We start from the raw sequence: 26984 nt of genomic DNA, 5'->3' as shown, positions 1-26984 counted from the left end.
AGTTCTGCCGAATGGAATCAATATAGAAATATGAAATATTTCCAGTCGCTGTCAACGGAGGATTCACCCAATGGACTCAATGGACCACCCTTTCCTGTGGCATCACCTGTGGCTCCACCAACAGCCTTGTCAGGTCACGAACCAGAAGCTGCACCAACCCCTTTGCCAGTAATGGTGGACAACAGTGCATTGGAAATACTATTGAAACGTTGTCTCAGCCTTGTGTCTTTAGTGCCTGCCAAGGTAAACACCTATTTGTGTTAATGTGTTACACTATGATAAGCTAGATATTGAATGTATGATACGTGAACATCTAGGGATAGGGATCTAATAACATACTATTGCCAAACCTTGAGTCAAGGATAACACACAAGTAACTGTACATTCGTTATAAATACTGTACGAGCCAGCAAATTGGATTTGTAAGGAATGTCCACTAACGCGTGCACTATCTGACTTAGAATACCGCAGAAAAGTAACAAATATTGCGTAAACAGATACCGTCTGAAATCAAATACAGCACAAATATGCAGCACGGATCGTTCAAGCAGCACATTCGTAATACATGAAACTTCATGCTTCGATATCCGAGCTTCATTTAAATTAACCCGTATATTCGTACTCTACTTGTATTTTGTGCCATTTATAGTTGTAGCCGGTACATTTGTAATATATGTTCATGAGCTGAGAATTTGAAGATAAACTGTCCATTCGTAACAAATAATCTCCAGATACCAGATAACAGCTGTGTCTTAAAGAAAAATAGAATTCAATTTAATCGTCATGTCTCTTTGATATTAGCCCCAGTGAATGGTGGGCTGACCCAGTGGACCACGTGGACCAATCCCGGGTGTGGCATCACGTGTGGGGTGGGAGCCTCTGTCAGCAGAACAAGGGTCAGGACCTGCACCAACCCTGCTCCAGCTAACGGAGGACAAGTCTGCAATGGTCCTTTCGTTCAGGTTTTAGCCCAGACATGTTCATTCTCACCCTGTGCCGGTAAGATCCAAAGGATGATGTATTCTCGATTTCTTCTGTTGTTACTGGAGAAGATTTTCACACAAGTCTTATAACTTGAAATATTGCAAGTTTTATTGTGAGAAAGATGCATGCACCCAACAGGAATTGGAAGTTTTTTTTAATGCAAACTTTCATTATTGTAAATTCATTAATTAAATTAACAATTTGTTTGCTCTTTGTAAAGTTCTAGTGACACGTCTTATTTAAGTCAGCAATATATCTGTACAACATTTGAAAAAAACATTTGATGCCTGAGTGTATCTTTGTCAAATTAATAAAACATGTAATCATGAATATGACTGTGTCCATCAAAAATATATTTGTGGCAGAGTATAAAAAGAACATCTCGAATTACTAATGCAACACAAAATGTGATGGTACATAACTATATTGGAGCTTTGGGTGTGACTTAAGGTGTGGATTTAGACAATATATATATGGACAATATATTTTTAAAATCACAACAATCATTTCCAGTCAATGGAGGATTCACCCAGTGGAGTCAATGGACTAGCCCTACCTGTGGCATCAGCTGTGGTTCCACTAACAGTGTTGTTAGGTCACGGTTCAGAAGCTGCACAAATCCTGTAGCCAGTAACGGAGGCCAATCCTGCACTGGAGATCGAGTTCAGACGTTGATTCAGACTTGTGTCTTTAGTCCCTGTCCAGGTGAGAGGTTGTTTAAATAGCACGGCGTTTGTTGGTGATTGTTGTTTCCTGTGTTCACTTGTGTCTCTAGTCCCATACACTCGTTCGATTGTTGGTGTGCTATCTCTCTCTGCATGACGTCACTGACGTCTTCCCTTAGAAGTACAATGAGAGACATACAGCTTACATAATTCATTGTAACTATAGAATACAGACATATTTTAATTCTAATGGTAGCTAGGACGTCCATTGCAAACCTGGAATGTTTAGTCAATAGATTAATACATATTCTTTCATTGCGCCAGTGAATGGTGGCCTCACACAATGGACCTTGTGGACCGAGCCTCCTTGTGGCATCATTTGTGGAACAAGAACCGATGTCCTGCGCACAAGAAGTAGAAGCTGCAGCAACCCTGCCGCGAGCAATGGTGGACTTGCCTGTAATGGGCCTTTTGTGGAGACTGCACAGAAAGCATGTGCTTTCTCCCCTTGTGTTGGTACGTTCAACGTTTCAAAGATTCTTGAACCAATGGCGACAGTGTGTGGACTGGACTCTTTGTAAGATGTACTTTTCACCATCTTCACAACAGGGGGCACGATGGGTCCAGTCGTCTAATGTGTCGTAACAATCTTGTCTAGAGACCAGTGAAACTGACTCATATGTTTTGTATTTAGATCTATGCAAAAGATTCAGAGTGAAAAAAAAGGGAAAGTTGACTATTTGAAAGTTGGAGTGATCCCTCTTATCATACAGACCTGTGGCGAGTAGCAAAGTAATAGGCAACTTACACACTCACAATGTTTACAGTTAATGGTGGTTTGACTCAGTGGACTCAATGGACGAATCCTGCCTGTGGTATCACCTGTGGCTCCACCAACAGCCTTGTCAGGTCACGAACCAGAAGCTGCACCAATCCCGTTGCCAGTAACGGCGGACAACAATGCTTCGGTAACACGCTTGAAACATCGAGTACCCGGTGTGTCTTCCGTGCTTGTCCAGGTGTGTATTTGTTGAGGAATTGCATCATATTATGTAACTCATTTGCTTCAGATGCTTCATAGTGCTTCGGGGGAGGTCGGGTAGCCTTGTGGTTTAGCGTTCGCTCGTCACGCCGGAGACCTGGGTTCGATTCCCGACATGGGTAGAATGTGTGAATCCCATTTCTTGTGCCCTCCGCCGTGATATTACTGGAATATTGCTAAAAGCGGCATAAAACAATACTCTCTCACTCATAGTGTTTCATGGCATTTGACTCAACGTACTATACACTTGTGCCACCTTGAAGATCCGGGTTAGAATTGGTCTTCATCAACCCATGCTTGTTGTAAAAGGTGACTTTTGGGACGGGGTGGCCAGGGTCGCTGACTTGGTTGATCCCACGTGCGTAGATTAATGCTGGTGCGCCACAATCAGCAACATATGGTTCATAATCTATAACACCGGCGGTGACAGTGTGGAGTTTATTTGTTTGATAGGCATTACTTAGAAGTTGGCGGATGACAAAGGAGACAATTTATGGATAACAACTACTTTAATATACTATCATAGCAATGTTTCTGATAGACCTGTATACCCGTCTCAAGCAAGTCTCAAGTAGACACAATATATGGATATAACTTTCTTTAATATACCACCATAGCGAGATGTTTCAAGCAAGACAGGATAATGTGAGCATGTTATTTATCTTTGTCCCCAGTGGATGGTGGCCTGACCCTCTGGACCGAGTGGACCAACCCCCCTTGCAGCAGCGCGTGTGTGATTCGGACTCGAACCAGGACCTGCACCAACCCACCTTCCAGTAATGGCGGTCTGAACTGTACTGGAGCTCTGCTGGGGGTAGTGAAGAAGACATGTGATAACGTCCCTTGTATCGGTACGGACAACCTATTGTATATGCTCAGTTTCTAGGAACAACGTGCAACCTTCTGCATTGTTAGGATTATATCATTATTTTGTAAGAAAGTTCTCTAGTTTCAGCATTGATGGCCTATTGAATGTTTCATATTCATTTAATGTTCAAATTTGTGATTGTGTTAGATTACACGGAAGGGTATATATCATTTAGGTTTATAACTCGCCCCTTTGAAGATACCACTGTTTAATAAGACCAAGCTGTTATTACATTAGTGTTTAATACCAAGGTGCGTGCTTATGTACCGCTGGGCCTAGTGCCACTAACAAATATTTGAGCACCATTAGCTATCAACAACCTGTATGGTACGAATGTTGACGACCCTACCTTTTACAACGATCTTGAAACAGCGATAAAATCACTAAATAGCGATCATATAATTATCTTTGGGGATTGGAATGTAGTTCAAAATTATTACTTTGACACCTTCAATTATAAACACAATAATAATCCAAAGGCGAGAGATAGAATAATGAAATTAAAAGATGAAATTGACTTAGTTGACCCTTGGCGAGAGAGATACCCGAATGAAAAAAGATACACATGGCGCCAACCATCTCCATTGAAGCAAGCTAGTTTTGTCGAATATACTCATATCTAAGATTAATCAGTTAACCGAGGACATGGATGCGACTAACGACATTGAAGCCAAATCTGAGATACTAAAGGAAATTGATACAATAAATGAAAAATAAGAATATATTAATAAGATCAAAACGCAAGGGCTTATGATAAAGGCAAAAGTAAACGCAGTCGAAAAGGGGGAAAAACCAACCAAATATTTCTTATTGTTAGAGACTAGAAATTTCCTAAATAAATCTTTCTCTTGTCTGCAAAACGAGTATGGAGATGTTTTTACAAATCAGCAGGAAATTCAAGAAGAAATTAGAAAATTCTATTCCAAACTATCATACGAAAAATGATGATAGTAATGTTGATCTTGAACATTTATTGAAGGATTGTAAAGTGCCTAAGCTGGATAAAACCTTATCATCATCACTAGAAGGCAAACTTGAATATGAAGAACTACTGAAGTGTTTGAAAAATGATAAAAGCCCCGGTTCCGATGGTTTTACTGCTGAATTTCTTTAAAAGATTTGGTCAGATATCAACAATTTTTTAATCCGATCTATAAATCAATCATATGATAAAGGAGAATTGTCCTTAACTCTAAAAAGGGGACTTATTACTTGCATTCCAAAAGGTAACAAACCAAATATGTTTTTGAAAAACTGGAGATCTATCTCACTTTTTTCAGTTTTTTACAAAATAGCTTCTCTTGCTATCTCCAAAAGAATTAAATCTGTGCTCCATATATTAATAAGCGACGACCAAAAAGGCTTTATGTCTGGTAGGTGTTAGAATAGGTCTTCAGCAAGATGGTTATCGGGTTCGGGTGGTCAGACTCGCTGACTTTCGTTAATGCATGTCATCGTATCCAAAACTCGCGTTGACCGATGCTCGTGATATCACTCACTGGATTGTCTGGTCCCGATTCGATTATTTTCAGACCAACCGCCGTCATATAGCTGGGATAATGCTGAGTGCAGCGTTATAAAACAATAAAACCCAACAAATTTTACCTTATGGAAAATCGTTTTTTGATGTTTTGTCTCTTCCTATAGCCTTCAACCTGCTTTTTCAGTGAAGAGAGTATACATTAAGCAAGGATGCGTCGTAATCATCTTACACATGTTCAGTTCCAGTAAATGGCAGTTTCACGCAATGGACGGAGTGGACAGGACCTCCGTGTAGCGTCACGTGCGGAGCCGGGCCGAGCGTTGTCAGGAGGAGGTCACGGTCGTGTACAAACCCCCCTCCAAGTAACGGGGGCAACGGCTGTTTCGGGGATGTCTTGCAGACAATATCAACACCTTGCAGCTTCCCAGAATGTGGAGGTATGGACTTCCACTGTTTTAGGAGACTGTGCTCCATCTATCTATTATCTATTATTGCATGCATGTATGTCAAGACGCATTTCATAAGTGGATTAGTATCTATTATTGCATGCATGTATGTTAAGACGCATTTGATAAGTGGATAGGTATCTATCATTGCATGTATGTATGTTAAGACGCATTTGATAAGTGGATTAGTATCTATTATTGCAAGCATGTATGTTAAGACGAATTTGATAAGTGGATAATTATATTTTATTGCATGCATGTATGATAGAACTTATTGGCTCCTCAACAGGGCTCTGTACGTCAGTAACGTATCGAGACGGCATTGGCTACCGCTACCACCCTACTGACTGCGACAAGTACATCCAGTGCTACAACAACCCCAGTGGCAACGTTGTTGCTATGTACAGGAGATGTCCGTTTGGTAAATTCTGGAACCAAGTCACATTCCAATGTGACGAATCCTGGAGGGTTGTGTGTCCACACGGTAAGCAAGCGTATTCTCAAATCTTAAAGCAGGTCAGTTGAAAGCATACAGTCCAGTACCACGGTGAGACTTCCCTGGGACAGAGTCTCAAGCATAGAAAGAAAGGCATATGTTTAAAATAGCAGTTCTCATGTCCATCAAGACGTTCAAGCAACCTAAAAGTGTCAGAAAGCATCCATTGATTTCGATGTGATGGTTTGAAGAGTTTTCTAATGAATAGTTTGTTCAGAAATACGCACAAAATGATTACTTTGTTGGCAATGGTGAAACAATTATTATTGTGTTAATAGTGCAAATGAATAGGTTGTTTGATGGTGCTCAGAAAATAAATAGTTTGTTGGATACAGCTCGGCAATTTATTTTTTATTTCAAATAAATCCCCCACACCGCAATACAAGGATGCTCCCTTAGTGTTACACTAACAGATAACAAGAAAGTCACTCAGAAATTTGTTGTTTAAACCCGCACTCAGCAATATTCTAGCTATATGACGGTGGTCTGTAAATAATCGGGTCTGGACCAGACAATCAAGTGACTGATGTAATGAACATCGATTTACGCGGCTGGGGTACGATGACATCCATCAACCAAGTCAGCGACCACCCGATCCTGTTAGTCGCCTCTTACGACAAGCATAGTCGCCCTTTACAGTATGCATGGGTTCCTGAAAACCTATTCTTACCCGGATCTTTGCGGGGCCAATCCAGAGCGTGCGTTGATCAGTTAAATCTCGTCCCATTGTTGTGACTGTTTGGAAAGATCGCCTTAACAAGGACAAGGGCGACAGCACCACATGTTAAGCACAGTATTGTAACACAAGCACATTCTCTCTACAGATAAGTGCAAGGACAACAGCACTGCGACCTTCAACCTTCTGGGCAGCTGCCGTGCATACTGGGAGTGTGACACTAACTTCGTGGCAGTGCCCAAGTGTTGCAGCGTGGGATACAGCTATGTGCATCGCGAGGGATGCAAGCCTAACCTCTTCTGTCGGGATCTGTGTCCCACTGCATGTGAAGACAGAGGTTAGTAGGTTTGCACTCGTATGTCAGTGGTTAGGTATGAGAGTCAGCGAGAGAACGATAGACGGTGAGACAGACCGATAGAGAGAAAGCGAGAGAACGAGAGACGGTGAGACAGACCGATAGAGAGAGAGCAAGAGATCGAGAAAACGGTGATACAGACCGACGGAGAGAAGGCGAGAGAACGATAGACGGTGAGACAGACCGATAGAGAGAGAGAGAACAAGAGACGGCGAGACAGGCCGAGAGAGAGAGAGAACAAGAGACGGTGAGACAGACCGATGGAGAGAAAGCAAGAGAACAAGAGATGGTGAGACAGAACGAGAGAGAGAGAGAGAGAGAGAACGAGAGACGGTGAGACAGACCAAGAGAGAGAGAACAAGAGACCGTGAGGCAGACCGATAGAGAGAGAACAAGAGACAGTGAGACAGAACGAGAGAGAGAGAGAGAGAGAGATAGAGAGAGAGAGAACAAGAGACAGTGAGACAGACCGAGAGAGAGAGAGAGAGAGAGAGAACAAGAGACAGTGAGACAGACCGAGAGAGAGAGAGAGAGAGAACAAGAGACAGTGAGACAGACCGATAGAGAGAAAGCGAGAGAACAAGAGACGGTGAGACAGAACGAGAGAGAGATAGAGAGATAGGAGAGAGAGAGAACAAGAGACAGTGAGACAGACCGATAGAGAGAAAGCGAAAGAACAAGAGACGGTGAGACAGAACAAGAGAGAGAGAGATATATAGAGAAAGAGAGCAAGAGAACAAGAGACAGTGAGACAGACCGAGAGAGAGAAAGAGAGAGACTAAGAGACGGTGAGACAGAACAAGAGAGAGAGAGAGAGAGAGCAAGAGACGGTGAGACAGAACGAGAGAGAGAGAGAGAACAAGAGACAGTGAGACAGACCGATAGAGAGAAGGCAAGAGAACGAGAGACGGTGAGACAGACCGATAGAGAGAAAGCGAGAGATCGAGAGGACGGTGAGACAGACCGATGGAGAGAAAGCAAGAGAACAAGAGATGGTGAGACAGAACGAGAGAGAGAGAGAGAGAACGAGAGACGGTGAGACAGACCGAGAGAGAGAGAGAGAACAAGAGACGGTGAGACAGACCGAGAGAGAGAGAGAGAGAGAGAACAAGAGACAGTGAGACAGACCGATAGAGAGAAGGCGAGAGAACGAGAGACGGTAAACAGACCGATAGAGAGAAGGCGAGAGATCGAGAGGACGGTGAGACAGACAGATAGAGAGAAAGCAAGAGAACAAGAGATGGTGAGACAGAACGAGAGAGAGAGAGAGAGAGAGAGAGAACGAGAGACGGTGAGACAGACCGAGAGAGAGAGAGAGAACAAGAGACGGTGAGACAGACCGAGAGAGAGAGAGAGAGAACAAGAGACAGTGAGACAGACCGATAGAGAGAAGGCGAGAGAACGAGAGACGGTAAACAGACCGATAGAGAGAAGGCGAGAGAACGAGTTGGAGACAAACAGACAGACAAACCATACTTAACAACACGATGCAACAATTCGCATAAATTTCGGCGACCCTGTTATCTGTTTTCCAGTCCATTCATGAGTTTTCATGCGTTGTCATTTGTGCTGTTGTATTTCAGATCTCTGCGACAAGCGGCCCGACTGGAGCGCCAACCCAGCCACTTACAACATGTCTGTCGGCATTCTCGGCTGGGTACCCACCTCATGTGCTGCCGGAACTCAATTCGACATCACCAACTGTGGCTGCAGTGCTCTCAACCAATGTAACATAGCTTTCTATCGTAAAGATATCATCAACAGTTCTATTGTTGGCAACAAAATATGTTACCATGACTAAAGGGACATAATTTACCTATATATGCATGTATTAATTTGGTCATGCTACATTTGGAACTATTCAAATACTAAAATATGTATTCTTGCTACCTTGCTAGATACAAAAGCCTGTGAAGATTGCAAGCACCTGTTTTATTGGTGAGATTCGAAGTGAGACACCAGTCTGTGCTGCATTCATTATCCTTAAAGGCGCCTTGTCGCTGTTCTTGAATCACACGTCCCCATCCACTAGCTATTCACTGTGTTCACTAGTAAGATCTTCGTTTCTGACAGTCTGTATGACCCCCATCACCAAGGTATTCACTATGTTCACTGGTAACGTATTTGTTTCTGACAGCCTGTTCGGCCTCCAACGCTGTCACCTTCACCGCGGGAAGTAGCTTAACGTCAGCCCTAGCATCATGGCTTGAACTCTCTAATGTCGAGGTTTCCAACGGAATCGCCAACTTCAACGGCAGCAGTCGGCTTGTAGCCACAGTCACCATGCCAACTGCGTCAACCGCTAACCCTTTGATCATCCGCTTCCGGTATCGTGAATCTGGCGCTGTGTTCGGACGTCGAGTGCTGGTCAGCACAAGTGACTGTAAGAATGGCAGCAGCTTGGTCATTGCTGTGGACAGTTACACCATGACCTTTGAACTGACGTCTTGGTATAACTGGGCAGTCACATTACCTGTGTCCATGGCGGTAGGTCATTCAAAACTATAAATGTTCAATGTTTCATCCACCCTCAATATCTCCAGGACTCGCATTTCGGTGAACCTACACTGACCCCAGGATCCACTCCCACGCCCTTGTTTTTCATTCACATTTTAGACCCGTCAAGATCCGGGGCAGAATAGGTCTTCAGCGACCCATGCTTGCCTGTAAAAGGCGACTATGATTGTCGTAAGAGGCTACTAACGGGATCGGGTGGTCAGGCTCGCTGACTTGGTTCATGCATGTCATCGTATCCCAATTGCGTAAAACGATCATAATGACGTCAATCACTGGATTGTCTAGTCGATTACAGACCGTCGTCATATGGCTGGAATATTGCTGAGTGCGGCGTTAAACAAACAAACAAACAAACACTAACATTTTACCGAGCAATCAAACGTCGAGATAGTAAAATATGAATTGGTAAGGGAGGACTTGCCACCGTCAGTTATAATGGACAATAACATATCCTTTCAATTAAAAGCATTTTTCATGGCTTTCTGTTGCGTGTCAGTCAGTTTTTCAATGTTGAATATCTCACAATCTGTCGTAATCAATGGGACTGGCCGCCATGTTATTGATATCGTCAACGGAACATTGACGCTGGTTTGTAACTCGCATTCTGATTGATCCGTTGGACCGAGTAGCGTTGTAAATCAAATTGATTTTCCTCGCTTTGGACCACTTACACGTCTAAGACACTCTTAAATGTTCCATGAGGGAGAATGCTAGTCTGAATTTGTCTAGGTTTTGTGTGTACCATAACTATACCTTAAGGAACAGAAAAACATAAAATTTGGTTGTTCCGTAAAATGTCCGGGTTTTCGACCATTTCTGCTTTTCTATGATACTGACTCTCTACTGTAGGGCTTCTCCCGTGACGACTGGAAGACGGTGACATTTTCGTACGCGGGCTATGACATGTTGGCTGTAGTGGAGAGTGCCACGCTGAAGTATGCTGCCAAGGTTCACGGTGAGTAGCCAGTAGCTAATCACATCAACGGGATTGGGGTGAGTGAGTGAGTGAGTGAGTGAGTGGGGTTAAACGCCGCTTTGTAATCTTAATGTAGGAGGAACAATGGGATTGAAATTACGTTCTCCTGAAAAATGAGTGAGTGAGTTAGGATTAACGCTGTTTTTAACAGCATTCAAATTATCTTGGCGTGTCCGCTTAATGTTGGAGTGAGCCTGAAGTGATGCGGTCTCAGATGTTTAGCACTTTGGTGAAACCCAAGAGCACAAGTATTGTTCTGCTAAACCAAAAAATATAATCAGGGGGAATTGGGTTTCGAATCCTAGATTTCTGGTGTGCCCAAGGGAGGCAACGCTGCACAGCGATTTGCGGCGCCTGAGACCATTGGACCACCCGTACCAACCTCTTGTTGTTTTACGCCGCACTCAGCAATATTCCAGCTATAACGTCGGTCTGGACCAGACAATCCAGTGATTCACATGTTTGGAGCACGAAATTGGGATCGATGACAAGCATCAGCCAAGTCAGCGAGCCTGACCACCCGATCCCGTTAGTTACGACAAGCATAGTCGCCTTTTACGGCAAGCATGGGTGGCTGAAGACCTATTCTACCCCGGATCTTCACGGGTTCCCCCCTCTCGTGAAAAGGATTTGACTTACAATCGTATGAGAAAATATACAAGGAAGGATAGACGTGTAGGGTTGTATAAATGCTTTAATGTGGTGATCCACGAGGGGTGAGGTGGACTGGCTGTCCCCTGGGAGATAACAGTGTCGCACGAAAAGACTGGACATAATTCTGACAATAGAGGAAACGTGTCAAATGAGGCATATATTGTTGACTTCAGTCGATTATCATTGAGAGATTTGTTTTGTTTGTTTCCTATTTTACGCCGCACGTCGATCTGTAAATAATCGAGTCTGGACCAGACAATCCAGTGATTGACACCATGAGCATCTGTCTACATTATTGGGCTATGATGACATGCATCAACCAAGTAAGCGAGCCTGACGACCTGGTCACGTTAGTCGCCTCTTACGACAAGCATGGGTTGCTGAAGATCGGTTCTAAGCCGAATTTTCAAGGGGTCATCGAGAGCTTATGCCCATAGTGTACTTATATCTTAACATCAACAACATCGGACAAAAGCTGTCGCATTGTTATCTGATTAAATTATGATGCAACACTGGAATAAAGAAAAATGACATAAACTTAAAGAAAAAAATTGTTATTTCAGCGCCACAGTCAACCATTATGCAGTGTGCCCTGACATTCGGAACAGACTCCAAGAACGATGCTACCAACAACTTCATTGGGCAGCTTGATCAGGTATATATTTCATGTGTGGTATATCAGGAATATATCCTCTCTATGCAACAATGAAGGAAATAATGTATTTCATGTGTGGCGTATTGGTCAATAATATAGCCTTTCTATTTGACACTACACGAAAAACTGTATTTCCCAATTTGGAAATGAACACTTATTAGGCATACATTCCAGGACAATGTTCAGATGTCGATTTTTTTAATTGGATTTGATTGTTATGAACTGTGTTGCCCTGGCCTTGTGTGCACTGTGTGAAAGGTTGTGTTTTAGTTGGAAAAAGATTAGAATGTAAACACATTGGTAAAGTCAAACTGGTGCTTGAAACATTCAATTTCTGTATTTCATAATGACTATGTCATGTTGTGAACATAAGCAATTTCTCTCGATTTAATAACTGTCTAATTTATATATTTTTATATGGGAATATAAAGTAAACGATGCTTGTGTTCCGGGTGTTTGTCTGAGGCATAACCGAAGTTCCCTAAAATAAATGTGTGCTGTTTCAGTTATCGCTGTACCAGTGTGACCCAGGCAACCTGTATTAATGGACGCTACGGTGGGGGAAACACACGACAATCAACAGACTGTGACGTCACATTCAACCTGAGACCAAATACGCAATCAAATCGGTCACAGCCGTAACTCATATAGAAGACCGCTGTGTCTGTTTATAACTTGCCCTAATTTTAAAAGCGGCGTAAACCCAACTCACTCACTCACTTATATCTTGCCAAAGAGATGGAAGTAAATAAAAGAAATGAAAGAGACACGTACATGACATTAGAACCTGTCTACGATATAATTTTGACAAGATTCATTCCGAAAATACAACTTGATCTTCTGTCAATGTATAATTAAACTGCCCGGCAAAGAAATTATACACCCATGTTTGATGGTCACTAAAAAAATAAACAAACAATCTGTGGAAATACACCTGGCTGGTGTGTGGACCTGCATAATCATCATCTGACAATGTTTGTTTTGTTTGTTTGTTGTTTAGTGTGCAAATGCTTTTAATTGAAAGGATATGTTATTGTCCATTATAACTGACGGTGGCAAGTCCTCCCTTACCAATTCATATTTTACTATCTCGACGTTTGATTGCTCGGTAAAATGTTAGTGTTTGTTTGTTTGTTTGTTTAACGCCGCACTCAGCAATATTCCAGCCATATGACGACGGTCTGTAATCGAGTCTGGACTAGACAATCCAGTGATTGACGTCATTATGATCGTTTTACGCAATTGGGATACGATGACATGCATGAACCAAGTCAGCGAGCCTGACCACCCGATCCCGTTAGTCGCCTCTTACGACAAGCATAATCGCCTGTTACGGCAAGCACGGGTTGCTGAAGACCTTTTCTACCCCGATCGTCACGGGTCGTTTCAGTAACGGTATTAATTTCTTGGTTATGTCCAATATCCGAGTGTATCCTTTCCTCCGCCCGGCAGTTTAGTATCGGAAACTTTGCTGATAAAAAATGAAATATATGTAACGCCACATTGCTCCAATGTTTGATCGGGTGAGTTATTAGGTAATGTTTGTGAGAGGGAAAGCGATTTCCAAGCACAGAATTAAAGAATGACATTATATGATAAAGAGGTTATCACGCTAGTGTGTTTGGGGAGGGTAAATATCCTGCATTAGGAATTAACATTGTATTTAGCGAGCCTATATTACCTATATACTGTATACCGAAACTTATCTTGACAGTCTGCGCAATATTAAAGTACATACAATTAGTTCGTACTCATCTTATAAAGGATGTTAATGTGGTCGTTGTAAAGTGTATCATATTTTGTTACAAAAATAAAGCTTTAAACACTGTTCACTGTATATGCCAATTGTTGTTGAACTGTATTCAAATAAATAATATTTTCGTAATTTCCATGAAATTGTTGGTTTAATTATTCATATCATAGTCATTGGTGATAGATCCTGGCCTGCTGGTGTGTATGCGACGGTAGCCTCATGTTGATCCTGCTCAAACGTTGTTGCACCATGCCAGGTCTACATCAAGCTTTCAAAATGTCATGGTACGAGGGTGGCTGAAAAGTTCTTAACCCAATTACGTTCGTATGTATTAAGTACAATACCTCCAATGCTTACAGGCTGCATTTGAACCAAATACACAACCAGGCAGCATATTTCTGTTTGCAAACTATTCTCTGTTGATAAAAAAAATTAAAAATTTGCGACCGTGCTGTTGTGAATGATATATTTCCAATGGAACAAGCAAACGGGAACAGCCAGCCATGGGGATATGTCAGCTTAGGGGTTGTTTGTCCTCTCTTAGCCACTGTTGAGAGGTAGGCTGTGGACTTCAAGATCTCCAAAGTCTGCTTGATTGTTTGTTGTTTAAAGCCGCCCTCGGCACTATTCCAACTATATGACGGCGGTCTGTAAATAATCGAATCTGGTCCAGACAATCCAGTGATTAATACCATGAGCATCGATCCATGCAATTGGGATCGATGATATGCATCAACCAAGTCAGCGAGTCTGACCACCCGATCCCGTTAGTCGCCTCTTACGACAAGCATGGGTTGCTGCAGACCAATTCTAACCCGGAATCTTCACGCCAGTATTAAGTCTTGATGTGTGCGTGTGTGCGTTTGTGTGTTTGCGTGCACATATGCTTGACTGCATACATGCATGCGTGCTTGTGTTGTTTAACTCTTCACTCATCAATATGACATATATGATGGCAGCCAAAAAATTCAACCAGACAATCCTGTGATTGCTATTGTGAATCACGATCCTCACAGTTGGGGTATGATGACATGCCAAGTCTCTGAAGCAGGGGACCAATTCTAACGTGAATCCTCACCATTTAGTAACCTCTCACAACAAGCAATGGCTTGGACTACCCAGGTAATATCAAGTAAGCTCTCGTCTGATGTGTCAAGGAAAAACCAACAACCCAGGGATGAAATAAATACAGTTTAATTATTGCAACTCGCTGTTTCAATCGACGAAAGAATATAAAAAACTGTCATGTCAGTTCTTATTGACATTTGTAGATAATTTTGAGTTTTGTTGGGGAAAATGAGGGTGAAAGCAGATGAAATTGTTGAAAGTTGCACAGTTAGATTTTCAGAAATCTGAAAGAATGTTGATGCGATAGCTATGTTTGTTTCTTTGTTGATTAATGCCGCACTCAGCAATATTCCAGCTATATGACGGAGATCTGAAAATAATGAAAGTCTGGACAAGACAATCCAGTGACCGACATCATGAGCATCGATCTATGCTATTGGGATACAATGACATGCATCAACCAAGTCAGCAAGACTGACCACCAGATCCAGTTAGTCTTCTGAAGGTATACTCCGTGCCTTGATCTTCACTGGTCGCGATAGCTATAATAACAGTGAACTATGCGAGAATTTCATGGAAACGTGGCGTAAGTAAGCTTTGGTAGAAAAAGGGACAGTATGTCGACGGTTTTGTGTTTTTAAGTCATGCAAGAAACAATTTCCGAGCATGACCTCAAAAGCCCGATTCAGTTTCTCAAGCCAAAACAATAGAACTCCATACACGGACATATTGAAGAGAAAGCTTTTGTGTTTTTCTTAATGCCCCGTTTCACTACGACCATGAATATCCCGAATCACCCCGAATGGGAAACTTTCAAAATTTGTAATGATTTGGGCAATAATGCAAACTTTTGTGTCTAAGCGGGTTGAAAAATATGAAGAAGGCCAGGAATCGGTTAAGAAACATGTACGAATTACAAGATTTATGTACGGATCATGCACAAATTGTAAGAATCATCTATGAGTAAGTTACGAATATGCCAAATGTTGTTCTTTCTTAATTCTTACATGATTCGCAGTTGACTCTGGACATTCGTGGCTGTTTTGGGATGTTTTCGGGTTGAGAACAAGAAATTTGGGGCCGAATCGCTAAGTATAGCCAAGACTGCAAAAGAATCGATTGCAAAGATGTTACGGAACATAAGAATTAGTTATTGTAAGAATCATCTATGAGTAAGTTACGAATATGCCAAATGTTGTTCTTTCTTAATTCTTACATGATTCGCAGTTGACTCTGGACATTCGTGAATGTTTTGGGATGTTTTCGGGTTGAGAACAAGAAATTTGGGGCCGAATCGCTAAGTATAGCCAAGACTGCAAAAGAATCGATTGCAAAGCTGTTATGGAACATAAGAATTAATAACGAATGGATTACGATACAGCCATGAAATTTCAATTAGGGGACCCTTCCATGAAAGTTATTGACAAACAAAATATTCTCGCCGATTTGACGAACTTTGCGAACTATACGAATGTTTTGGAATCAAATAAGACTTATTTAAGAATTTCAAGAAATGACTGAGATTTATCCTATTTCCTATTCTGGGTTATTCGGGATATCCGTTGTCGTAGAAGAATGCGGGCATAAGGATGAGTTACAAAATACCAATTGCCAGCTTGATTAGATTAGACGCCAGTGTTTATCAAAGCCTAAACTAACTATGCCTTGGTCTTAAGAAGCTGATAACCCTCCTACCCAGAGTTCCTTGCGGCCAGCCAAGTTCCTTAGGCACACCTTGTCTCACCTCTCCGCATCAATGATATTCACCTACAGGTAAGTGTTTCTCATTGTCTCTCCTCTCCACATTAATGACATTCACCTACAGGTAAGTGTTTCTCATTGTCTCACCTCTCCGCTTTAATAACATTCAACTTCAGGTAAGAGTGTTTCTCATTGTCTCCCCTCTCCACATTAATGACATTCACCTGCAGGTAAGTGTTTCTCATTGTCTCACCTCTCTGCATTTATGATATTGACCTACAGGTAAGTGTTTCTCGTGTGATGTCCACAAAATGTTATGGTATAGTGTGAAATGTTTGAAAATTCATTTGACTGGCAGTTTGCGTTTTCCTCGTATAATGAAAATATTCTTTATTATTTTTACTCATACGCATACCATTATTTTGAAGAAAATGATATTCAACATTTTACTAAGTTCTTTGTTCATTTTACTAGGAGACCAGACTATATACTCTTTTTTCGAAATTGGAAAGAAAAAATTGATGACCGTATTTGGTTGGTTTGACATCTCTGATATAATATATACCCTGTGGTAATTCTCGCCATTTGATTGGCTTGTAATTCTCCATTATTATATACTTATGTAAGCATTCGTCTAAATGTGATCCAACGATAGGAAGCAATCTATTTTTAATCTCCAACCAGTTCTTTGGTTTTGGCGCGGAATAATTGACGTGCTTGTTGTCTCCCCTGTCCTATCAACTTTTTTCTCGTCTTCACTAATACCACTGGTCTTATGAGAATTGGATCGAATCTCCTGCTTCATTACGTTGTATTTGGTGAGTTCTGACAGCACTAAACGAAACTCCTCCTCGGATATCTTACAATCAGCCAGTGCTGTTGAAATATGATCCTCAAGGCTATTCATCTTTGCTTTGGCGAGTATCCAAATATTATCATGTTTTAATGCTTTCTTTTGCAACTTACGAGAAATTTATTTTATCGCTATTCCGGGCAGTCTACTTCCATGCCAAGTACGATACGCATGGCGATTATCTTTGATAATAAACCAACACCCACTACACTGAGTCCCATGTCAACTGTTACAAGCGAAGTGTCAACTCCGTCGAGAGCATTCACAGCTCTGTGATACCTTTTATACAATCCAAGTCGCAACTCCCTCTCCGTCTCTATTTGATGTTTTATGTCGCTTATTTGATGTAATCGAAATCCATCAATGGTATCCATCTTTTCAGGTGCTTCATCGAACACCTGATATAAACCCATAATGTATATTATTATATTGTATAATAGTCTTTAATTGGTCTTGTTTCAATGTTTTGAGAGTATACATCAACCTTATTAAATGTAAATTATACGGCATAAATATCTTAGTAAGAGAAATGCTATCACTTTATTAATTTGGACCCCCTCAAGGGTTGCAGCGGGTGATACTCCCATATAAATAATACTGCAACGTTGACGCTCGTGTTTCTTAAGCCATTTAATTGATAGACCTGGTAATATTTCGAAAGCATCTTCCAGTGCATCTCCAAACAAGACTTCAATAATAATTGTAGAAAGAGCTGGTATAGCATTTCAAGTTATCTTCAATATCATTGAATTCAGTAACATAATTTAAATTAACATTTTTTTACTGCTGGACGACTCAATAACATATGATCTGGGTTTTCTGGCAGGGGAGCAACTAACACTTTTTTTGTTTTGAGGGGATATAAGCCCCGAGTACGATCCCACTATATATTATCTTAGTTAATTGATGTCCCTTACCCATCATCACATATGGTGGGGTAATGACGATATTCAGTAGCCACTCGATTTTTGCTTCGACCATAGTCAATTTATTACCATCATTGCGAGTAAGATTGTACGAAGTGTTTTTATTGAGTCTACTAACGTCCACATCACTTAAATCTCCCAGATTACCTGTGAATGTATCTTCTTTCCGCTTGTATACATTATCTTGTAAGTGTAAAGCGCATAACTTGCCATCTGTACCAGGTTTACCGAATCCTTCTGTGTCTCCAAAATCAGAAAGCGCAATTGTATTACATTGTCTAAGGTGATGGTTCCAGGGCTCGATGAATCAACCATTATTTATAATATGGAGTGTTACACTCAAGTATCCTATATGTACAGGTTGATGTTTTACACCTGATACAGAAATTTTGAGATCTGAAATAATACCCCAATTTAATGTTTTATGTGATAATGATGAGAAAGATTCCGTTCTACCCGCTATTGTATTTTTCTTCTTTGACTGGAATAGCTCTTAGCAGAGTTGAAGGGCTTTCGAGTTGAATATTATCCGTTGTACTGATCTGATCAAGATGGATGCATAAACTCTTTATAAGGAACTATTTGGGGCAATTTAATTCAATACACTGTTGTGTTGGATTGTATTACTATCATTCCTTCTACTTCGCTAAAAAATCCAAGTGTAGCTGATATGTTTGGGAAAAGTCTTACATACTTATCCAGCGTTAAAAACTCGCATCCCATTCGACTCATTTTGTGTGAGACTGATGTCCCAAAGGCTTAAAAAATTCATCATTGAGTGAGCATACGCTGTAATACCCATTAGGTATAATAATGGGAGTTCTTTTTCTATTGTCAATATCAATTAATTGTATCTTATTATTATCTCTCGCAGCATTTATATTGGTCCACCGTGGGTAATACGTTACATCGCATAGAAAGACTTCACGTTGAAGCCCCAATGTACACCAGCTTTACATATCAATGCTGCTCAAGAATTGCACAGACGCCTGCCTAGTCTGTGGGTTCGATGACCGTGAATGGAAATGAATAGAGACGTTGTCGCGAGCTGTTTACTACCTATACTGATATGCTCTTCTTGCAACTCAAGTATGTGGCTATGCTCTAAGACAGATAACAAGAAGCAGCTGCGAGAACAACGGCGCAATACTCTGTCATTATTGTCGCAACATTATAACATAATACACAACGGTTCCTCGTCCTTTGTATATTACGAAGGTGTTCACAATGGTACATAACTACATTGGGGAAGGTGGTCGGGTCGTCAACAGCGACTCGGAGTTGCGTCCTTTGGGCACGTCAGAAACCTTTGCTTGTCGAATCGAATCACGGTTCGACCCGATTAAGTTTCTAGGTTTCACCAAAGTGGTAAACGTCTGAGGCTTCATTACTTCGGGATTTCCTCCCACAACTTGAATACTCTAAAAAACGGCGTTAAACCCAACTCACTCACACACTAGAAATGTCCCTTTGGTCTTTTCTGCCGAAAGCAAAGATGATATGATACAACTTAATTAATGTTAAAAACGACGTTAAACCCCAAATACTCACTCACGACAAAGTAGAGGTTAGTATTATCATGTCATAACACCTTATGGGTATATTGGGTAGGCTAGTGATTAAAACAGTGTAAGTCACGCCAGTAGCGTGTGCTCGATTCCCCACGCGCTTGTAATGTGTGTAGCCCACTTTGGAATCTCCCAGCCGTGATATTGCTGGAGCATTGCTTAAATCACCATTCAACTATACTTACTCAATTACTAATACTAATAAGATTAGGGTAAGATTTTGGTCTTCTGTAACCAATGCATGTCCTAAGAGGTGACTAACGGGATCGGATGGCCTATTTCGCTGACTTTGTTGATGCATGCCGTCGTATCTCAATTGCTTAGATGTATGCTCATGATATCAATCATTGGATTGTCTGGTCCAGGCTCGATTATTTACAGTCTGCTGTCATAAAGCTGGAATTTTGCAGAGTACAGCATTAAACAACAAACAAACATACGAAACCTCAATATGGAAGTGAACATTCATAGAAATTGATTTTACAAATTTCAAATGTATGTTTCCCTTTTGTAGGCAGCTCTATCTACGTCATTCCGGGACATTACACAGGAAGGTCAAACGATTAAAAAATCGGCAACAGCAACATCAGCAACAACATCAACAGCAACATAAGCAACATAAGCAACATCACCGACAACATCAAAACCCACGAAAGTTGTGACAACTGGAGTCCCACAAACAAAAAACCTTTTCGGAAGTCGACGGTGGCGTCGACAACTAAAGCTTCTACCACCCCCGCGCCCCACACTTGGAAGAGCTCCGACGGCCATGGTATCTCACCAACAACAGCAAAACTCCATATAACAACACCAGGTCTAAATGGTTCTTCGTTGGCAAATATTCTGTGTGGATACGGCCATGCAGGATACAAAACAGGTAAGGAGTCGACTGATTGAAGCATGTGTTTATACCCAGCTTTACAGACACAGTATCCGTGCGTATGCCAAATCCATAACTGAGACTCACATGTTTTAAGCGTCGGTTAATAACAAACACCACTGTGAAATATCAGTAAACTCTTCCATGACACTGACGAATGCTTGATTATTATTGTACAAAACAATTTGTAAATCAGGTATCTAATGCTATTACATGCTTCAAAATTACCAGGCCTTTCCACACAACAACTTGCCTATGAATACAATGATCTATCGAGTGAGTGAGCATGGTTTTACGCCGCTCGAACCTGGGCTTTCTGTGTGACCATTTGGCTACTCCCCAGTCACCCCCACCCCCTCCCAACCAACCAAACCCCACCACCCTCATAATAACACTGGATATAAGACAATGGGATTTGATAATGTCGACTGTGTCTAGCTTAGTGGTAACATCAGCCGACGGGTGCACATAGTGTAATGGTGTAATGTACCACTGCGCAAGCCCATGTACAATGAATACCAATCACTTGCAACCAAATGAAAACGACATCCGGTTACGGACGGTGGGGTAGCCTGGTAGTTAAAGCGTTCGCTCGTTAAGCCGAAGATCCGGGTTCGATTTCATACATGGGTACAATGTTTGAAGCCCAGTTCTGGTGTCCCCGGCCGTGATATTGCTTGAATTGCTAAAAGCGGCGTAAAACCATAGTCATTCACTGTTAGAAGGTACAGAAATCGGCTCAGCTATATAACATTGTATTTAGTGACAACGTTGCCCCGATTCGTTAAAATGGGAATGTTTAATGAAATCTGAAAACTGCATTTCTCTAAATGTAACACGTCAGCACCAGAGAATAACAGTCTCGATTATCCATCCAAACAGAATCCATTCCAAGATACACAAAATTATTACATGCAAGATCAGCAAAAATCAGTGATGTCATCGGGTGTAGTTTATGTTGTTTGGACATTCCGAAAGGAACCGTCAAACTATGTCGTGAATGTTTACTTTTCAATTTGAACAGTTTATAGATAAACATCTTTATCAATAATTGCCTTGCACGCATTACGTCGACATTGCACACATTACTCCGACGTCGACATTGTACGAATTACGTCGACACATTACGTCGACATTGCATGTATTAGGTCGACATTGCACCCATTACATCGAAATTGTACGCATTACGTCGCATTGCACGCATTACGTCGACTTTTTACGCATTACGTCGACATTGCACGCAGTACTTCGACATTGCACGCAGTACGTCGACATTGCACGCATTACGTCGATAATGCCCAAAACCAAACCACCTGAGGGTGACCTCTTCATATTGTTTGCTCCTGCGAATCTTAATGTGACTCTTAACAGGTGAAAGAACGCATGTGTTGACTTGGGCCAATATCCCATAAGACAGACCACTTAAACACATCCAGAGTTATCGCCCTGGCATTACGCTCAGATATGATCAGTTAAATTTGCCTTAAAACTGCCATTCATGATCAACTCGTGATATTTTGGGACAAGCCGAATAGCGACTCGCGGCCCTCTCGTGGCCATTTTTGTTAAGATTGTAAAACTGCATTTGATAGGTGTTCAGTTTCGAGATAATATAAATCATTGCATTCACATTTGTAAGAAGTTCCGCATTCTCAGCGGGATGTATTAAATTTGTACCTTACCTGTCCGCAGGGTAGACGGGGAATAAATTTGCCATTCAACAACCAATCAGAGACGAGCGTGTCATTCACAGTACAAGTGTGCATGCTGATCACATGGCCATGAACAGAGGGTATATTAAACCGTATTCCGAGGGATAAGCCAACAACGAAGTTATCGTTCCGCCATGTTTTTCATGTTATCCTATCACAATTTGAACACAAACGGAGATAGAGATACAAAGCGTGCGTGTGTCGCCATATTGCCAGGTGGGCTCGAGACGACACGTAGGGCGGTCTGGTAGCCAAGTGGTGAAACCTTTCGCTCGTCACGCCGAAGATCCGGGTGCGATTCCCGGCATGGGTACAATGTGTGAAGCCCATTTCAATATTCCGCCCTGTGATATTGCTGGAATATTGCTAAAAGCGGCATAAAACAATATTAATTCACTCAAGTCGACACGTACATCAAGGTATAACCTAATATCTCCGACGCCGGTTTGGCTGTAAGAAGCTTGAATTGCAGATATTACAAAGATCGGCAAACAATGTTGCCATGGTGGTGGCGTGTATTTTAGAAGCACGAGGAAGACTGGAGTTTTCCAGTTGTACACGCGATTATCAAAAAACGTTCAGATATTTTACGTATATGATAAAACACGTCATCGGGTTTTATGAGATTTAAAACCTGAATCCAAGGGATAAAATCGAGGGGCGCCAGGGGCGAGGGTAAATGTTTTATCTAACTTATAAACCGCAAAAAAAAAGAAACAAAGTTAAACATTTACATGTTTTAAACACACTTGTCATGAACATTAGGAAACGGGCGTAAAATATCTGTTGCTGGCGTACATGTACTGGTAACAGGCGTTCTGAAAAGCATTGAGATTTATCAGCGTCCCCGAAGACTTGTGATACACTCTTTCGGATACAAAAACGAAAGTTGCATCTCCGACTCGCGGAAATATAAAGAAAACATTTCACTTTTCGGTTTGCACCATTCCACATGTCATTACATTGTCTTCAAATGTAAACTAAATTTCTAGCAAGATACATTCACATGTTACAATATCAATGGAAATTGTATAATAACAATCATGGGTATATCATAGCATCCCTGTTCGTGAGATTAAAACCGATTCGAGAATAAAAGGATGAAGGCACTGGAGGTTTTCTGAAACGACAACGCAAGAGAGCCTATGTGCTCGATTATCCGCCGAAACATTCTCCATTTGGTGTAAAAGGACAAATAGCTGGGATAGTAATATTAATGGATCACTGAAAATCAGTGATGACACCAGGTGTTCGCAAAGAGGTAAGCATGCCCTGCCCTAGCTGTAGAACCGCCCAGTCACACAATTTGCGTAAAATAGAAAGTATTAGCTGTCTGCCGCCGCATAGCAGTACTCCTGCAAAGTGACGATGGTCTGTAAACAATCCAGACAGTCATGTGATCGAGGAACCAGAAAATCACGATAGTGCGTTTACTGATTCTGTTGAAGAAAAAACATGTTTAATAATATACTCCTTTTTAATTAAGATGGGATAAAGTGGCTTATAACAGTCTGCACCTTGTGACCTATATAACGTATGTACCTATTCCTTCCAGGTGTCGTGGTGGGCGTGAGTGTCGCCATGGTGATTGTTGGGGGCGTACTTGGGACTGGGGCGGCCATCTATATGTCAAGAAGAAGAAACATAGGATTCCGATGATGTGACTCGACCTACACACATTCTGGTCACTTTAACTGTTTCGAACCGATGTCCATGATCATGTCTGTTATGGGGCAACAATAAATTAAGAAAAACAATAACTATAAAAAAAAGTTCATCTGTTGTATTTCTAGCTTTTTTCGTTAGACATCGCCTCAGGCAGCTGGGGAGTGAGTGGGTTTTACGTCTCTTTTAGCAATATTCCAGCAATGTCCAGGGCGTGGTCACATTGTACCCCGCTGTCACATTGCTGGAATATTGCTGAGTGAAGCGTTAAACACCCCTTAGACACACCATGTAGAACACGTCAATGCATGCAAGCCTGTCATATTCAAAGGTTTAGAAATAACACATTTCTTGAAGTTTATCTGTTTCTAATTATGGTGGTGGGGTAGTCTAATGTATAAAGTTATGGCTCGTCAAGCTGATAAGCCGGGTTTGAGTCCCAACACAAATACCATCAGAGAATACCATAATATAAAGGCTACCCTAATACAGCTTGGATATGGACTGTGGAGTTTAACAACGAACTACAATCACCCCTCGAAGATTGTCATCAGTGTACTCCACGACATGTTAGCAACCAGCATTTCCAACAAAAATAATATCGCATGAAATGAATAATGCATTGGTCAGTGTAATGGATATATCATTTTGCCTTGTCGTTTGTCTTTTTTGGGAAGTGTGCATCAAATTGTCGTGATGTAATGGCGTCTAACTCAGACACGAAGGTGCGAAGTACGGGTGGGGGTGGGGAGGGTAGGTCCCCGAATCCGAATGAAAGTACAGTGATTGACTGTGCGTTTCGATGTACAAATAAAAACAACAACCTCATGATGGCATGGGACAGACAACCACTATCAGGAAGATACACGAAGTACACATTAATTTATGACTAGGTTATCTGTGAGATGTTTTATTGAATTAAAGGAGGGCTGTAGTTTAAATGGGGAGATAGTTCAGGTCAGTGCACATCTGAGGCAAGTGCATGAAACTTTGTCAGCAAAGACATTCCTCGGGAATACGAGCAACAGGAAGGCATTCAAGTTGCCAGTAGAAAATTCCTTGAGAATGAATACAGTCGATCACAGGTGAGTACAACCCATTCATCGAGAATCCATGTTACAGAAGACATGAAACATAAAAAACATCGATTGTATTCTTTCCAGGTCTCAGCTTACTGTATCAACATGACAAGGAAGTTTTACACGTGACTGCGTAATTTATTTTGGGTCAACGCCGATTTGGTGTACATGGAGTAACAGCTTATAATAACGTGTCTTTGTTCTTTATTTACTGCTTGCTAGCTTATATTAACGCGCCAGTGGGTGTGTATGCTGCACGTGAGCTTATAGTAATGTATCAGTATTTGGTTTGTACAACATGTCAGCTGATATACTCTTACAAAAAAGAAACGCAAAGCCAGATTCGTGTGAGGTAGGAAAATACATTTATACGTGGAACGTACAAGGTATTGAGCCAAAATGGTGTGCAGGGAACAGTTTGTGATTGTAGTCGTCTCAGTTATCGGTACATCGGAAACGTCCAAGGCGAAGGTCAGCTACCATCAATAAAGCGTTTGTTCCCCGTTGGAATCGATAGCGGCATGACATCTCCTGCCCATGGAAGAGACGAACAGGCGAATCACATCCTGGGGAATGGTAGCCCACTCGGCCTGTATCGCAAAAGCCAACTGCTGCAACGTCTGGGTTTGTGGTTGACGCGGGCGTAGCCGTCTATCCAATTGCCCCCACCCACAGGTGCTCTATCGGGTTCAAATCCGGGGATCTGGAGGGCCAGGGGAGAACATCAATGTTGTGCTGGTAGACATGCTCCTGTGAGCCGTACTGTTTGCGGTCGAGCGTTGTCCTGCTGGAATACACTGTGGCCGTTGGCTGCAATTGGGAGGATGTGTGGTAGAAGAATTTCGTTGTTGTATCCTTGAGCCGTAAGATTTCCCTGGATATGGACCAAACCTGTCCTGCCATGGTGAGAGATAGCCGCGCACATCATAAAGCCTACACCCACCAAACCTGTCCACTTCCTGTACCCAGTTTCCAGCGTAACGTTCTCCCCGACGTCTGTAGACCCGTTCACTTCCATCCTTCGATGGAGGAGAAATCTTGATTCGTCGCTGAACCTGACAGTTCTCCATCGCAGTTGATGCCATACCCAGTGTTGATGACACCAATGCAGTCGTTTTTGACGGTGTTGTCGAATCAATATGACGAGTTGGACAGGACGTCTTGCTCGTAGACCTGCTACTCTTAAAGGGTTTCGTACTCTGGTCGGAGTCGGAGTCCAGGTATTTGGAATGCAGTTGAGGTGGCTGTGGTCGTCCTTTCACGTAGGTGGCGCAGTCATATGTAGCGATCATGAGCGGGGTCTTGGTTATTCTTGGTCGTCCCGACCTTGGCAAGTCACGTGTCGACCCATACTGGGGAAACCGATCCCATAGCCTTGTGATGGTGCTGGGCACTACATTGAAAAACCTGGCTAGAGTTGATAGGGATTCCCCTGCCTTCAAGCGGCCTATGTCGTTGTTTCTTTGCACTTCTGTTAATCTTGGCATATTATTGAACTGTCACTGTTCGATTGACGCAGATGACAGGCCGACCCTGCACTTTAATACCGTTCATAGTGCAGCTGCACGTGCAGTGCGTGCAGCTCCATGGCCCTTTTGTACGTGTTTTCCGACTCGTGCACGTGTTAACTGACTAATGGTTTGCATGTCCTTGTTGTGATCATTTTTATCCGGGAAAGTTGTCACTGAACCTATAACACATTAGATCTCTTCATTCTGCACCTCTTGGTCCGCTAATGTTGCTTTTATGGCAAAAACTATCCGTATTGCGTTTCTTTTTATGAAGAGTATATTACTTTGTTAGTATTTGTTGTATACAGCGTGTCAGCTTATATTAGCGACTCAGCCGTTTGTGTTCTTAAAACTCGTTCTTCATTTACATCTAATATCTGCTTGCCATAAATACGTAGTTACTAATACCCGCAACTGTAACCTTCTCAAAGATGGTGAAAACAACCACAGA

The 26984-nt window shown here is 41.8% G+C and overlaps 2 protein-coding genes across 5 annotated transcripts in view; both read left to right on the top strand.

Moving 5' to 3' along the window:
- The window catches only part of LOC124113205, a 54606-nt gene extending 40900 nt beyond the window's left edge, over nt 1–13706 (top strand). For all 3 annotated transcript variants that reach the window (XM_048395389.1, XM_048395390.1, XM_048395388.1), the window contains 14 exons: nt 46–243; nt 802–999; nt 1498–1689; nt 1974–2165; nt 2477–2668; nt 3366–3542; nt 5282–5479; nt 5778–5972; nt 6809–6997; nt 8599–8742; nt 9153–9502; nt 10382–10487; nt 11726–11817; nt 12324–13706. In XM_048395389.1, the coding sequence (XP_048251346.1) occupies nt 46–243; nt 802–999; nt 1498–1689; nt 1974–2165; nt 2477–2668; nt 3366–3542; nt 5282–5479; nt 5778–5972; nt 6809–6997; nt 8599–8742; nt 9153–9502; nt 10382–10487; nt 11726–11817; nt 12324–12362 (2462 nt within the window). In that variant the 3' untranslated portion in view covers nt 12363–13706. The remainder of the gene's footprint in view (nt 1–45; nt 244–801; nt 1000–1497; nt 1690–1973; nt 2166–2476; nt 2669–3365; nt 3543–5281; nt 5480–5777; nt 5973–6808; nt 6998–8598; nt 8743–9152; nt 9503–10381; nt 10488–11725; nt 11818–12323) is intronic.
- Nucleotides 13707–24877: 11171 nt separating this feature from the next.
- The window catches only part of LOC124113204 (SCO-spondin-like), a 78139-nt gene continuing 76032 nt past the window's right edge, over nt 24878–26984 (top strand). For both annotated transcript variants that reach the window (XM_048395387.1, XM_048395385.1), the window contains exon 1: nt 24878–25028. The gene's annotated coding sequence lies outside the window, so the exon portion shown is untranslated. The remainder of the gene's footprint in view (nt 25029–26984) is intronic.

Source organism: Haliotis rufescens, unplaced genomic scaffold, assembly GCF_023055435.1.
Source record: "Haliotis rufescens isolate VD_foot unplaced genomic scaffold, xgHalRufe1.0.p SCAF_14, whole genome shotgun sequence".
NCBI lineage: Eukaryota > Metazoa > Mollusca > Gastropoda > Lepetellida > Haliotidae > Haliotis > Haliotis rufescens.
This window is presented reverse-complemented; position numbering and strand designations above follow the sequence as displayed.